Consider the following 16,428-nt stretch of genomic DNA (forward strand, 5'->3'; position numbering starts at 1 on the left):
ATCATCAAGACCCCTCTCCCTGGTGAATACCGAAGAGAAGTACTCATTGAGAACTTCTCCCACTTCCGCCGCCTCCAAGCAAATTCTCCCACCTTTGTCCTTAATCGGACCTACCTTTACCCTAGCCATCCTCCTACCCTTCGCGTACTTGAAAAAGGCCTTGGGATTTTCCTTAACCCTACTAGTCAAAGCCTTTTCATGTCCCCTTCTAGCTCTCCTCAGCCCTTTCTTAAGTTCCTTCCTCGCTACCCTATATTCCTCATGGGCCCTGTCTGAACCTTGCTGCTTATACTTCACGTATGTTACCTTCTTCTCCCTAACAAGTCGTTCCACCTCTCTCGTCACCCACGGTTCCTTCACCCCGCCATTCCTTCTCTGCCTCACCAGGACATATTTATCCCTAACATCCTGCATAAGATCCCTGAACATTGACCACATCTCCATGGTACATTTTCCTTCAAAAAGGACATCCCAATTTACACTCCCAAGTTTTCTCCTTATAGCCTCGTAGTTCACCCTTCCCCAATTGAAAAACCTCTTGTCCTCTCTGCACCTGTCCCTGTCCATGACAATTTTAAAGGTTATGGAGCAATGGTCACTGTCCCCCAAATGCTCACCCACCAATAGATCCTTCACCTGTCCCGGTTCATTTCCTAAAACTAGATCTAACATGGCATTCCCTCTAGTCGGCCTGTCAACATACTGCATCAGGAATCCCTCCTGGACACATTTGACAAATTCCGTCCCATCTAAACCTTTGGCACTAAGCAGGTTCCAGTCTATATCTGGGAAGTTGAAGTCTCCCATTATAACAACGCTGTTATTTTTGCTTCTCTCCAAACACTGCCTGCCAATCTGCTCCTCTATATCTCTACTGCTACCGGGGGGCCTATAGAATACTCCTAGTAGAGTAACTGCTCCTTTCTTGTTCCTTAATTCCACCCATACGGACTCTAGAGATGATCCTTCTACAACATTCATCTTTTCCACAGCCGTAACAGTGTCCCTGACCAGTATCGCCACCCCTCCCCCTCTTCTCCCCCCTTCCCTATCCTTCTTAAAACACCGAAAACCAGGAATATTCAATATCCACTCCTCTCCTGACGTCAGCCACGTCTCAGTAATAGCCACGATATCATAGTCCCCCATACTTATCCAAGCCCTCAGTTCATCCCCCTTATTCCTGACACTTCTTGCATTTAAGTAAACACACTTCAGTCCATCTACCTTACTACTTTTATAGCCTGTATTCTGCTTCTCCTTCCCCAAAGCCTCACTACCTATTTGAACTAACTTTTCCCCATCCCCTTCTTCCTCTGACCTACTCCTCCGGTTCCCTTCCCCCTCACAAACTAGTTTAAACCCTCCCGAACCACCCTAGCAAACCTAGCCACAAGGATATTGGCCCCCTTCTGGTCGGGTGTAACCCGTCCTCTCTGTACAGGTCCCACCTTCCCGAGAAGAGATCCCAATGATCCAGAAATCTAAAACCCTCCCTCCTGCACCAACTTCTCAGCCATGCATTTATCTGCCACCTCCTCCTATTCCTACCTTCACTATCACGTGGCACTGGCAGCAATCCCGAGATTGCTACCCTTGAGGTCCTGTTCCTCAATTTTCTGCCTAGCTCCCTGAACTCACTCTTCAGGACCTCATCCCCCTTCCTACCTATGTCGTTGGTGCCAATATGGACCACAACTTCTGGCTGCTCTCCCTCCCACTCAAGAATTCTGTGGACCCGATCAGTGACATCCCGGACCCTGGCACCTGGGAGGCAACATACCATCCGGGATTCATGCTCACTGCCACAGAACCTCCTGTCTGTTTCCCTGACTATCGAGTCCCCTATCACTACCACATGTCTCTTTCCCACCCTTCCCTTCTGAGCAGCAGTACCAGTCCCAGTGCCAGAGACCTGGTAACTGCAGCTAGGTCCCTGCAGGTCATCCCCCTCAACAGCTTCCAAGGCAGAAAACTTGTTACTGAGGGGAACAGCCTCCGGGGTTCTCTGCTCTGTCTGCCTGCCTGACTTCTTCTTCCTCTTCCCTCCCCTGACAGTCACCATTCTATCTGCCTCCTGAACCTCAGATGTACCTACCCTAAGGGGGGTGACTGTCACCTGATGCACCGTGTCTACATAACTCTCTCCCTCCCTTATGCTGCGCAGTGTTTGTAGCTGCGACTCCAGCTCATCAACTCTGAGCCAATGTTCGTCCAGCCTCAAGCACTTACTGCAGATGTGGCTATCGTGGACCACAGCAAGGTCCATGAGTTCCCACATCAAACAGCTGCAGCACACCACCATGTCCTCCATCTGACTACCTTTCTTTTTTCCCTAGTTAGTCCCACCTACAAATCTATAATGAACAACAGGTAAACCTTGCCTTTACCTACTTACCAGCTACTTACCCTCCTTGCCCCTTCACGCCGAAGCCCCTTGAGCCAAAGCCCAGAACACTCTGCTGCCACTCACTCCGCTGCCCGCTCTATAGGCTGTTTCCTTTTTAAGCTGCCCGCGCCGCGCCTGCACAGTCCAGCCCCCACTCGACTACTTAGAAAAAACTTATAAAAATCTAACCCTTACACTAAAAACCTTAACAAAAACTAACCCTTCACCTAAAAACCCTAATAAAAGTGATAAACAGAGAAAACACTTAGCTGCTCCGAAGTCCTCCGAACCGAAGCCCAAGTCCTCCGAAGTTTTTTTTCTCTCTCCTTTTTAAGCTGCCCGCGCCGCGCCTGCGCAGTCCAGCCCCCACTTGACTACTTAGAAAAAACGTATAAAAATCTAACCCTTACACTAAAAACCCTAACAAGAACTAACCCTTACACCTAAAAACCCTAATAAAGGTAATCTTCCAGACCAGTGTAGAGTTTGTGGTCGACTGAGAGTGACACAGGTCAGTTGGTACTTCCCCGTCCCCAACAGTGTTTGCTGTTTGTCCCGGCTCCTCCGAACCATATTCCCGGCTGCTCCAGGTAATCGGACCTATCATTGAAAGGAACGGAGGACCAGTCACACCAATTGCCAAAGAACATGGCCTCATTTGTGCTGTAGTTATGGCACTGCTATTGGTTATTATTGTCACATGTGCCAAGATGTTGTGAAAAGCTTTTGTATGCGTGCCACCCAGACAGATCATTCCACACATAAGTACATCGAGGTAGTAAAAAGAAAACAGAATGTAGAATATGGTGTTACAGTTACGGAGGAAGTGCAGTGCAGGCAGACAAATAAAGTGCAAGGGCCACAGTGAGGTAGACTGGGAGATCAAGAGTTCATCTTTTAGCACATGAGAGGTCCGTTCAAGAGTCTGATAACAGCGGGATAGAAGCTGTCCTTGAGTCTGGTGGTTCGTGTTCTCCAGCTTTTGTATCTTCTGCCTGACGGGTGGGGGGAGAAGAGAGAATGACCGGGGTGAGATGGGCCCTTGATGATGTCGGCTGCTTTCCCAAGGCAGCGGGAAGTGTAGACAGAGTCTATGGAGGGGAGACTGGTTTGCGTGATGGACTGGGCTGTGTCCACGACTCTCTGCAATTTCTTGCGGTCTCGGTGAGAGCAGTTGCAGCTTACCAAGACCGGATACCAAGCCGCAATGCATTCTGTGGTGCATCTGTAAAAACTGGTCATCGGGGACAGAAGGAATTGGCCACAGGCACTCCTCCACCCCCACACGACCGTCTGCAGAGGCAGCAAGCTCGTTCAGGAAACTTTGACCTGAGGGCCCATGCAGCCTGTGATCATCAACCCCCCCACTCTCCCACCGGTTCCCACATCCTCCCTGACAGATTCCGCAAAGCAACATCCAAACAAGGCAGAGGAGGGGCCTCACCGGACCCCACATTTGTTTGGGAAACTCACTAGTGTGCTAGAGGGAGGTGCTGAGGAGAAACTCCCCTCCCCGTGACTCACAATCAGAGAAAGCAACCGCTTTTGCAATCCCTCAGAGGGGCGACATACATAGGGCGTTGGTGAGACCACACGGAGTTCTGTGTACAACTCTGGTCGCCACACTATGAAAGAAGGTGACTAAGCTCGAGAGGATGCAGAAGAGATTCACTGGGATTTTACTGGACTGGAGGGCTTGATTTATAAGGAGAGATCGGATAGGCTGGGACTGTTTTCCCTGGAGCATGGGAGGCTGAGGGGTGACCTTGTAGCGGTTTATAAAATCATGACAGGTGTAGATAAGGTGGAATCTTTTCCCAGGGTAGGGGGCTCTTAAACTAGAGGGCATAGGTTTAGGGTGAGAGGGGAAAGACTTAAATGGGATCTGAGGGGCAGGTTTTCCACACAGAGGGTGGTGGGTATATGGAACGAGCTGCCAGATGAAGTGGTAGAGGTGGGTACAATTACATTTAAAAGACATTTGGATAAGTTCCAGGATAGGAAAGGTTTTGGGGGATATGGGCCAAATGCAGAAAAATGGGACTAACTCAGGAAGGCACCTTGGTCAGCATGGGTGAGTTGGGCCGAAGGGTCTGTTCCGTGCTGCATGACCCGATGCCTGAGGCATGTGCAGTGCTGTCACACAGTGGCTGAGTTGCTACGATCAGTGCAGAGAGGAGCTGGTGCTTGACTCAGTTTGAGTCTCTGCCTATGTTCCTCCTGTGCTTATTGTGCTCTGCCTGAAGTGAGAACATTTTCTGTGTTTTTTCAACAGATATAAACAGGATCTGAAAGAAGCAACCCTGTACACCAGCAACTACCCCTGCCCCCAGTGCATGGATTTAATAACAGCAGTTGGAGGCATCACAAAGATCGTTTGTGTGAAGCCCAAAGAGAAAACTTTGCACCCACCTCCACAGGGCACAACTTGTTGGATGGTAAGTGCCTATGGGAACAGGAAAATCAAACACACAGCAACCTTCAAACACTCATTAAAGAACCTGTGATTTACTCAGTGATCCCCTTTCCCCTCCCCTGCCCTCCGCTCTCAGCTCTCTCCTTCCATCTCCCAAACTGCACCTGCTCCCGACTTTTACCCCTTACACTGGAACACAGCAGCACTGCTCAATGTCCTCAAACAGTCAGTAAAAAAACACTCGCAATTCAGCAGAAAATACGGGCAGCTCCGTGGAAGAAGCCGTTTTTACTTTGCCCACTCATGCACGAGAAAGGTCATGAAGCCACTACGGTTCCACTGAAGTCCACGAGTTTGAATCCCATCTCTTTCCCCTTTTAATTTGGATGAAAACATTCACTAAACACAGCCAATAAAGGCCAACGTGAACAACTAAATTGAAAAAATAACATTTTCCTTATTTAGAAATTCTATCTCTGGTAGAATCTGAGGTTTACTAAGAACAACACAGGTTTGCTTGTGCTGGGGTGACTTCATCGTATGACGATCATTCAGATGGATCACAACCTCAGCTGGTCCACGCACTCGTACGTGGTGTATCCCGGGAGTGAAATAGGGAACCTGTAACTTCCAGCTCAGTTTTGCCTTCTGTCATATTCCCAGTCTCTTTCACAGCCTGAGCTGCTGTTTTATATGACACATGGCTCCATAGAAAGCATCCGATCTGGATGTATCACAGCTTGGTAGGGCAGCTGCTCTGCTCGAGACTGCACAAAATTGCAGAGAGTGGTGAACACAGCCCACCCATCACACAAACCAGCCTCCCCTCCATTGACTCTGTCTACACTTCCCACTGCCTTAGAAAAGCAGCCAACATAATCGAAGACCCCACCCACCCTGGACATTCCCCCCTCTCGCCACTCCCATCAGGCAGAAGATACAAAAGCTTGAGGACACATACCACCAGGCCCAAGGTCAGCTTCTATCCCACTGTTACAAGACTCTTGAACAGACCTCTCATACAATAAGGATTAACTCTTGATCTCTCAGTCTACCTCGTCATGGCCCCTGCACTTTATTTGACTACCCGCACTGCACTCTCTCTGTAACTGCAACACTATTTTCTGCATTCTGTTTTTTCTTCCTTTTCTACGACCTTGATGTGCTCACATATGGAATGATCTGTCTGGATGGCACACAAACAAAAGCTTTTCACAGTATCTCGGTACATGTGACAATAATAAACCAATTAGCAATTCCCATTAATTCCTGAGGCACTTGGTAAAGTTGCCTCTGCAGTCCACTGCAGGCAACTCTGAGAAACCACCTTTGACCAAGGTCATTCTCACATCTGAAACCATGCCTGCGAGCTTGAAGAACCTTTGGGAGCCGCTTCTGTCCAGAAAGAACGGACATCCCCCAAAAACGGGCCAGCAACATCCACATCCGTGTTGGAGCAACAGTTGGGAGCACCTCTGGGTGGACTCTTGTGATGACCTTGACATTGTTTTCGTTCCTCCGCTTCAGCTGCTTGTTTGTTCCAGAAAACTTCCAGCAACTTGCTGGCTGCGAGGTTCACCCTGGGTCTCCTGCAAGTGGCAGCTTCTGAGTAACTGCTGTGTCTTGTGGAGGAACCACGTCGCTCCCAGTGCTGCAATAATGCAGTGCCGTGCAGTGCAGAAGAGGACAGCAATATGTTGTCTCCTCCTTCTCGTCCATGCTGAGTGCTGTCAAATTGTTCTACCTCACCATGGCAACGAGCTGTTGGGTTGTGACTGAAGTAATGTCCGTGTACAACCTCGTCAGGCTCCCACATGGAGGTGCACCAACTGACGGTCAATGCAATACACCAACCGTTTGACTGTACCTCAGACCTCAGCTGTATGCACGCATGCCATTGCCTATTTCTGCACTCTGGCTGATGCCATTTGTGGTATCGACCTGGATCCACCAAAAAATACCCCACAGAGGCTTGTGATGTTCTGGCTGTACACGTACTTGTGGAACTTCTTCACTCTGTAGATGATGGCTAAACATTGTCGATCTGTCACTGATGTTGAACTGCTTTGGAAAGGACCTTGAAGCAACGGTCACTCATACAGAGTGGCACAGTTACACTGACACTGTAAGGCATCACCTCGAAGGGCAGCAGCAACGGCCTCACTGGATCACGAGGAACAAGAACCCGCGAATTCCATAGCAACTGCTTCCACTCTCCGTTCTTTTGCCCACACCCACTTGTCCAAAGATTCAGCCACTTGCCCAGAGGTCCCAACACTTCGCTTGAAGTCGTTGAGGAATCACAATTGGGTCTTTCAGTTGATCAGACGAGAAGCATCCACCACTGCTTTGTCCTTGTTCTCCTCTGGGTGGAATCCTTCATCATCTCTCTGATAATCAAGATAAACCACTTCTGGGGCAGCAAAGACACTCCCCTTTCCTGGAAACATTGACACACACTTTCCGAATTCTTCTATACCTGCCGTTGATTGCCAATAATCGCGTGACACGTCAAGGGTTGTGGAGACAAGATAAGATAAGATAAGATAAGGCAGGATCTTTATTTATTAGTCACATGTACATCAAAACACATGTGAAATGCTTCTTTTTGCGTTACCGAGAATGTGCTGGGGGGCAGCCCACAAGTGTCGCCACACTTCCGGCGCCAACACAGCAGGCCCACAGCTTCCTAACCCGTACATCTTTGGAATGTGGGAGGAAACCGGAGCACCGGAGGAAACCCACGCAGACACACGGGGAGAACGTACAATCTCCTCACAGACAGCGGTGGGAATTGAACCCAGGTCGCTGGCACTGTAATAGCGTTACGCTAATCACTACACTAGTCCTCCTCCCGTCTAGAGGACTCTCAAATCACTCGGGAGAAAGGGTTATCTGTCTATCTTTGCTTCTCTGGTACCTTATGGTCTCCCCAGACCCTAATGGCGACATTTGACTTCACCACGGGAACAACTGGAGCAGCTGCAGCAGAAAAATCAGCCATTTCACTGACATCTGCTCCCTGTCGTCACTTCAGGATTTCCCCAACCTTTGCCTTCATGCAGTAAGGGACGGGCCATGCATTGAGGACCCAAGGTAGAGCACTCTCCTTCGGTTGAAGCTTGGCTTTCACACTTTGGTTCATCACCAGTCACCTTGGCGCACTTACCAAGTGCAGCCAATGCAGACAGCTCTGGTCTCTCCCCAGTACAGCCTTACGTGTGACAATCTGTTCTGGTCCATCAAATCTCTTCCTTGTACTGGGACAATTCCCTGCCACTGCCTGTAGCTTCACACATCCCCGTCACCGTGATCCCGAGGTAGGGAGATGGATGACTCCTTGAGCTCCTCGTTAAACTCCTGCTCACACGTCATCAATACCACTGCACCGATGTCAGTCTCCATTGGCACTTTCCTTCACTGCGTACTGATGCACGGAGAGTTTCAGTACAGTTCGAAACAATCCCTCTCATTCTTCACCTTGTTCATCGAGTTCATGTGTACGATGTCCCTTATCCAGTAGGCTCCAACCTTGCTGGGTTGCTTGGAGAAACCATGGTCTCAGTTTACTTTCAAGCAAACTGCTGTTAACTGTCGACACACGAGACTGTTGATGCTGGCATCTGGAGCGAAAAACAAACTGCTGGAGGGACTCAGCGGGTCGGGCAGCTTCTGTGGAGGGAAATGGCCAGTCGACGTTTCGGGTCGAGACCCTTCATCAGGACTGGTGCAGGGTTTCACCCGAAACGTTGACACTCCCTTTCCCCCCGCAGATGCTGCTCGACCCGCTGTCATTTGCCTTCCTCTCCCCTCTCCTCCCCTCCCCAGTTCCTGCTCTATACTTCCCACTATCCCTCCCCCTGGTTTTCACCTCTCTAATCTCCTCTCTCACACCTTCTCTCCTCCCCTGTCCTCTCCCTTCTTTATCCCCATGTTCTTTCTCCCACCTCGCTTTCTACCACCCACTTTCCTCTAACCTCGCCTCTCTTCCATCTTGGAACACCGCTCATCCCTATCCCCCTTTCCCTTCATCATTCCCAGTCTCGTCCCTCTCCTCCTCCAACTATCCCAGCCCAGGCTTTTCTCCCCCCCCCCCCCCCCCACACACACTGCTTCCAGACCCCAACCTCTCTTTTCACCACTGATTCCCCTTCTCTTTACATTCACGTTCCCTTCTCCCCCTCTCCTTCTCCCCCTCTCCTTCCCCCCTCTCCTTCCCCTCTCCTTCTCCCCCCTCCTTCCCCTCTCCTTCTCCCCCCCTTCCCCTCTCCTTCGCCCCCCCCTCTCCCCCCTTCTCCCCCTCTCCGCCCCCTCTCCTTCCCCTCGCCTCCCCCCTTCCTTACCCTCTCCTTCCCCCCACCTCCTCCCCCTCTCCTTCCCCTCTCCTTCCCCTCTCCTTCTCCCCCCTTCCCCTCTCCTCCCCCTCTCCTTCCCCTCCTTCCCCTCTCCTTCTCCCCCCTTCTCCCCCTCTCCTTCCCCTCTCCTTCCCCTCTCCTTCCCCTCTCCTTCTCCCCCCCCTCCTTCCCCTCTCCTTCCCCTCTCCTCCCCCTCTCCTTCCCCTCTCCTTCTCCCCCCTTCTCCCCCTCTCCTTCCCCCCTCCTTCCCCTCTCCTTCTCCCCCCTCCCCCCTCTCCTCCCCCCCTCTCCCCCCTCTCCTTCTCCCCCTCTCCTCCCCCCTCTCCCCCCGCCTCCCCCTCTCCTTCTCCCCCTCTCTCCTCCCCCCTCCTCCCCCTCTCCTTCTCCCCCTCTCTGCTCCCCCCTCTCCTTCTCCCCCTCTCCTCCCCCCCTCTCCTTCTCCCCTCTCCTCCCCCCCTCTCCCCCCCCCCTCCCCTCCTCCCCCCTCTCCTCCCCCCCTCCGCCCCCCAACCCCCCCCCCCTCCTCCCCCCCTCCTTCTCCCCCTCTCTCCTCCCCCCCCTCCTTCCCCCCTCTCCTTCTCCCCCTCTCTCCGTCTCTCTTCCTTCCCGTTCTCTCTCCAACAGCCCTCCCTATACTTGTCCCTCCTCTCTCTCCTCCCTCCCTTCTCCCCTTCTCTCTCTCCACCTCAACCTCTCCCCCTCCCCCTTCTCTCTCCCCCTCCCCATGTCTCCCCACAACCCTTCATCTCTCATCTTCTCTCCTCTCTCCCCTCCCTCACCTCTGCGCCCTCGCTCCATCATCTTTCTCCCTTCCCTCCCTCAAAATCTCTACCCTCAACCCCCTCCCTGCAGTTCCTGCCCTCCATCTTTCCTCTCCCACCTCGCCCCATCTCCCTCTGCCCTATCTTCCCCTCCCCCACAACGCCCTGAGAACCGAATAAACAGAACAAAATGTGGATGTGACAGACTTGTGACCGTTTACTTCTTTGAACAGAACCGTGTCACCCAATATTCCTTCCGTAGACAGGGCCCAGCACCTTACACCCATTCGTCTTGCTTTAAATGTTGCCTTGATACATTCAGCCTCGCCGAGGTTATTGAACGATACAACCTGGGAGACTCGGGATAATGACATTCACCTCCTTCAGTGAATCCGTAACTGGGTCATCGACAGATACAGCTCGGAAAAAGGCCCTTTGGCCCGTCGAGTCCATGCCAACCATTCAGCACCCCTTCACACTAATCCCATTTCATTCACCCCACATTCTCATCAACTACCCCCTGGTTCTACCGCTCACACTGGGGACAATTTGCAGGGGTCGATTCACCCACCGACCTGCACGTCTTTGGGATGTGGGAGGAAACCGGAGCTACTGAGGGAAACCCACGAGGTCACAGGGAGAACGTGCAAACTCCACACAGACAGCACCAGGGATCAGGATCGAACCCGGATCTCTGGAGCTGTGAGGCAGCGGATCCACTAGCTGCACCATTGTGCTGCCCTTTCGGTGACTAGCCTGTGTCTGACTGCACCCTACCTGCTCTGGGGCTGCTGGATTCAGCTGAATGATCATTAAAAATTATAATTGTGGGAGCCCTAAATCTCCAATAATATTCCAAGTCGTGTTTGTCAGAGGCTTTTCCGGAGCTCTCTCTATATCCGCACTGGGAATATTTCATATGCCTCAAACATAAACTGTAGTTATGTTCATCAAACTTTGCTCTAATCAACCCAGAAAGAGATTGGATGCTTTGTTGCCGTGACAATGACCCACAGCAGGCACAGTAGTGTAGCGGTTAGCATAACGCTATTACAGCGCCAGCAACCCGGGTTCAATTCCGGCCGCTGTCTGTAAGGAGTTTGTACGTTCTCCCTGTGTGTCTGCGTGGGTTTCCTCCGGGTGCTCCGGTTTTCTCCCACATTCCAAAGACGTACGGGTTAGGAAGCTGTGGTCATGCTGTGTTGGCGCCGGAAGCGCGGCGACACTTGCGGGCTGCCCCCCCAGAACACTCTCAGTAACACAAAACAATGCATTTCACTGTGTGTTTTGATGTACATGTGACTAATTAATAAATATCTTAAATAAGGTGATGCTCCTGCCTTGATATCCTGCAGTGGTTCAGTTGCCAGATAATTTGACTCAGAGCTGTGTGTTGTGTTTCTGCACATTGTGTTGTATTTATGGCTGACTCCCTCTTTCTTTCTTCCTCTCTCTCTGACAGTGGAAACAGAACATCAACCTGAGCGGTAAGAACTTCAGACAAAAACGACGTTATTTGCCCCCACAGAACCACCTCTGAAATGGCCCCACAAGCCCACCAGCTCAGGGGCAACAGGGGAGGACAAGGAGGCTGCCTCCTGCCGTCCACACTCCAGAAGCCAGTGAAGCAAATACCTGCATTCCTCCAGTTCCAGTCTTCAGAGTTGCCCCAGAATACAACCGCTCCATCATAAGCGGCTGCACCTTCCGTGTTTCCTCCTGAACTCCCTCCCTGTCACTCCCCAGAACCTGCTTCTTTTGCCAGGTTTTTTAGTCTCTTCTGTTGAGTGGTCTTCACATGGCACAATATCAAACTTTGCCCACTCGTGCCGCTGTGAAGCACACCGGCATATTTTACAAGTTGGGAGTGTTTTACTGAATCACAGCCAACTTGCAATACGGGAGGAGGCCTTTGATCCCCTCGGGTCTGAGTTCCCCAGGTCCGCAGACCTGCGGGTCACAGCTCCTCATGTACACATCCCAGTCTTGCATAGAACATAGAACACTACAGCACAGTGCAGACCCTGTGCACCTCTCCCTGTGCAAATCTCCTCTGCACCCTCTCTGAAGCTTCCACATCCTTCCTATAATGAGGCGACCAGAACTGAACACAATACTCCAACTGTGGTCTAATTTCTATAGAGTTCTATAGAGCTGCAACATTACCTCGTGGCTTTTGAACTCAATACCCCGACTAATGAAGGCCAACACTGCATACACCTTCTTAACAACCCTGTCGACCTGCGTGGCAACCTTGAGGGATCTTGAGCCCTTGAGCCACTCCCCCATCTCTTTTACCTCTGTCCCTGTCCCTTTTGAAACATCTAAACCCTGGAATATCCAGCTGCCACTCCTGCCCTTGTGAGAGCCAAGTCTCTGTAATTGCCACCACATCAAAGTTCCACATACTTACCCACGCTCTAAGTTCATCAGCCTTGTTCCTGATACTCCTGATACACATGATGAGGGTTTCTGCCTCTCGCACCCTGCCAGGCAGTGAGTTCCAGACCCCACCACCCTCTCTCATTTTCCTCATCGCCCTTCTAACCACGTACCTTAAACCTCTAGTCTTCCTGTTTATCTTTGACCTTCATAAGTTTATACATCTCAGTTCAATCCTCCCTTCATCTCCTCTGTCCTGAAGGAAGCAGCCACTCCCTGTCTGACCATACCTCATATCTACAGTTTTCCGGTCCTGACAACATCATCACAAATCTCTTCTTCACCCTCTCCAGCTCAATCACATCTTCCTGTGATGTGGTGGGTGAGCAGAACTGCAGTACTCAAGCTGTGGTCTAAGTCGTGTTGTACACGGTTCCGGCATAACCCTCCTGCTCTTATATTCTGCGCCTTCCTAAGCACTTCATTGACCGGGCACGTTAAAGATCTGTGGACCTAGTATCCGTCCCTCTATTCCTCCGCAACTCTCATTGTCGTCCATTCACTGTGGATTTCCTCACCCTGTTGCACCTCCCCCAGTGCATCACCTCACATTACTGTGGATTAAACTCCGCTTCAGCCCAAATGACCAGTCCAGCTTTACCTCCCTGTGACTAAAACTTTCTTCTTCATTGTCAGTGACTCTGACAATATTTGCATCATCTGTAAACTTCTTTATCATGCCCCTACTTTTAGAACTGAATCGTCAACGTTACTCAAAGCACAAGACCAAGCACTGATCCCCGAGGTACCGCTGTGGCAACAGGTTTTCTGTCATAAAAACACCCATCAACCACTACCCTTTTCCTCCTGAAATTGAGATGATTTTGAATCCAATTTGTCCCGCCCTTGGATCCCGGGGGCTTTTCATTTTCATCAGACTGACATGTGGGACATTGTTGAAATTCATGTAGATTACATCAGGCGCGCCGCCCTCATCGATCCTCCTTGTTACCTCCACCAAAAAAATCTGTCGTTGACATGACGTGACTTTCTCTAAACAAATCCATTTTACTAACCCTGGTTAATTTGTGCCTTTTAACTGTTCTGTAGAGTGGATTCCAGTAACTTGCCAAACGCTAAACTAACTGATCTGAGTACTTCTTAGACAACGGTACAACATGAACATTCTCGAATCACCAATAATCATTCCTCTACCTGGGGGAGATTACGGAATTGTAGTCAGAGCTCCTGGGATATCTCAGCAGCTTCAAATGTATTCCATCTGGGCCTGGTGTCTCACCTACATTCAAAGAACGCCGGGCTCCTCAATACGCCCTCCTTTACCATGTTTATCCCACCTAACATTTCACATTCATCTAACTTGACAGCAGCAGCAGCCCCCTCTCTTGTAAGGACTGCTGCAAAATATTTATTGTAAAACCTTACCCATGTCATCTGCCTCCGCACCTTGGTGACCTCGCTCGATTTTCTTTGAATTGATTTGCCAATATGTTTTCATACCTTCTCTTTGCTTTTCTAATTTACCTTTTCATTTCACTCCTACACTTTCTGCATTGTTTAGGCTTTCTATTCCGTTACACTCTCAGCATCTGACAGTGGCCTCCTTCCATTGCCGTTCTCCCCTCGATACATCTCGTCACCCGGGGACTCCAGATCGGACACATTCCAGTCTTCACTTATTGGGGGAAGGGGCACCTTGATTACCCTTGAATCTCCTTAAGTGCCTCCCATTGCTTTGAGACTGATTAACGCCAAGTAACCATTTCCTGTCTGATTTATTAAATCACTTTGTCCAGTAAAATTGGCCTTCCCCCTCATTCAAGATCGTTCTTCCCATTTCATCTTTGACCTTCTCCATGACCGAGCTAAATCTAACTGAATTCTGGTGGGTCGCATTGAAAGAGTTTGTGACAGTTTCCCGGACTTCCACCCTCCCCTGTTGGACTCCCTACTTAGAGTTATAGAGTCATACAGCATGGGAACAGGCCCTTCAGCCCAACTTGTCCATGCCGACCAAGTTGCCTAAGTGAGCCAGTCCCATTTGCCTGCATTTGGCCCACATCCCTCGAAACCTTTCCTATCCATGAACCTGTCCAAATGTCTTTTAAATGTCGTAATCGGCCCACGTCTACCACTTCCTCTGGCAGCTCGTTCCATATACCCACCACCCTCTGTGTGAAAACGTCGCCCCTCAGGTCTCTTTTAAATCTTTCCCCTCTCACCTTAAACCTACACTCTCTAGTTGTAGATTCCACTACCTGAGGAAAAAAGCTGTGACCATTAGCAGTTAGTGTAACGCTATTACAGCGCCAGCGACCCAGGTTCAATTCTGGCCGCTGTCTGTAAGGAGTTTGTAAGTTCTCCCCGTGTGTCTGTGTGGGATTCCTCTGGGTGTTCCGGTTTCCTCCCACATTCCAAAAGATGCATTTCACTGTGTGTTTTGATGTACATGTGACTAATAAAAATATCTTAGCTTATCTTTGCCCCTTATAATTTTATAAACCTCTGTAAGGTCACCCCACAGCTTCCTTCACTCCAGGAGGAAAAGTGCCTGTCTGTTGGCCTTCAGAGCTTTTTGGGGAATTCCATACCCTCTGCACTCTCTGGATCCTGGTTAATATTTGGGTGACTGAAACCTTCGACTATTAACATCCTCATGGGGAGGTTTGCATTTTCCAGAAATTTACCGGTGGATTTGCCCTTCTCTCTCCTGTTTGGAGGACAATACTGCACTCACAACAGTGTGACTGCACCTTTTTGTTCTGTAGTTCAACCCATACAGCCCCACTTGATGATCCAACAACATCCCTTTCTACAGCTTTTATTGTTTCTTTAGCCAATATTTCCCTGCCCCGTCCTTTTCTATCTCCACTGGAAGCTCTGTTTACCACTTTAAAGCTGCAGTCTCTTCCTCCTTTCAGTAAGATCTTTTTAAGATTTTTTTATTAGTCACATGTACATCGAAACACACAGTGAGATATATCTTTTGTGCAGTGTTCTGGGGGCAGCCCGCAAGTGTCGCCACGTTTCCGGCGCCAGCATAGCATGCCCAGATCTTCCTAACCCGTACGTCTTTGGAATGTGGGAGGAAACCGGAGCACCCAGAGGAAACCCACGCAGACACACGGGGAGAATGTACAACCTCCTTGCAGACAGCGGCCGGAATTGAACCCGGGTCGCTGGCACTGTAAATAGCGTTATATCATGCTTTCATCAGTGCCGTCAACTCAGCTGCCTTATTCATTATCCTCCTTGCATTTAGGTGGATACCACGAAGCACAGCTGGATTCCTTTTTTGGTCTAGTTTGCAACCTTTGATCACTCCCTCCCTCTTCTTTCAGCTTCTCCCCCACACTCTGTCAGTGATGATTGTACAGAGATCATCAGGAGGTGATGCTCACCTTGTATATACCTGCTGTGAGAGGCAGACCGGTGTGATGGGTTTAAGGCATTGCAATCTGGGCATGTGTTGGGAATTGCTTTATAAGCAGTAAATTTGTTTTTTAGTTCTCACTCTGCAACATTGACAAGCAAGCGTATAACCACAGGACCCTCTCTTTCTTGCAGGAACCTCCGCAAGGGCCCTGGACTCCCCTCAGGAGCCTGAGCAGGACCCCAATAATGAGGGATAATGTGGCGTTCAGGGACCGATGCATTGCAGCGTAGATCTTACTGCAGCCGGGCCGCTGTGCAAGCAAGCATAACCCTGCTGGAGGCAATGGGACAACTATTCAAACCCAGCATCAGTCTACAATCTTCCTCCACAGTCCCCTAGAAACAACCCAATACTTCTGCAGTTCAATGACATAATCTCTTTAAACATTTAAACTGAATAATAGACATCGAGAAAAAACAAATGAAATAGGAGGTTTGAAAGGCCGGTGAGATACAAAGGGGAGATAAAGCATTACGGGAGGAGAGAGAAATGTTTTAATTTGGCTCCAAAGTTTACTGGTTGGGAAACAGATCTGGGAAATAGGTGACAGCTCAGGCAGGTGGCTGACTGTCCACCTGAATCAAACCCTGATTAGCGTAGCTGCCGTTGCAATTCCCTTGCTGATTGTTAAGCAGGACGTGCACTGGTGGTTGCACCTTTTTTACACA

General features: G+C 50.1%; 1 protein-coding gene across 1 annotated transcript in view; it reads left to right on the forward strand.

The window, feature by feature from the left end:
- Positions 1-15,956, forward strand: part of LOC127578530 (cytidine and dCMP deaminase domain-containing protein 1-like) — a 37,513-nt gene extending 21,557 nt beyond the window's left edge. Inside the window, exons 6-8 of the mRNA XM_052030670.1 lie at positions 4,665-4,827; positions 11,384-11,408; positions 15,892-15,956. Coding sequence (XP_051886630.1) covers positions 4,665-4,827; positions 11,384-11,408; positions 15,892-15,956 — 253 coding nt within the window. The remainder of the gene's footprint in view (positions 1-4,664; positions 4,828-11,383; positions 11,409-15,891) is intronic.
- Positions 15,957-16,428: the final 472 nt, after the last annotated feature.

Source organism: Pristis pectinata, chromosome 15 (assembly GCF_009764475.1).
Source record: "Pristis pectinata isolate sPriPec2 chromosome 15, sPriPec2.1.pri, whole genome shotgun sequence".
Classification (NCBI taxonomy): Eukaryota; Metazoa; Chordata; class Chondrichthyes; order Rhinopristiformes; family Pristidae; genus Pristis; species Pristis pectinata.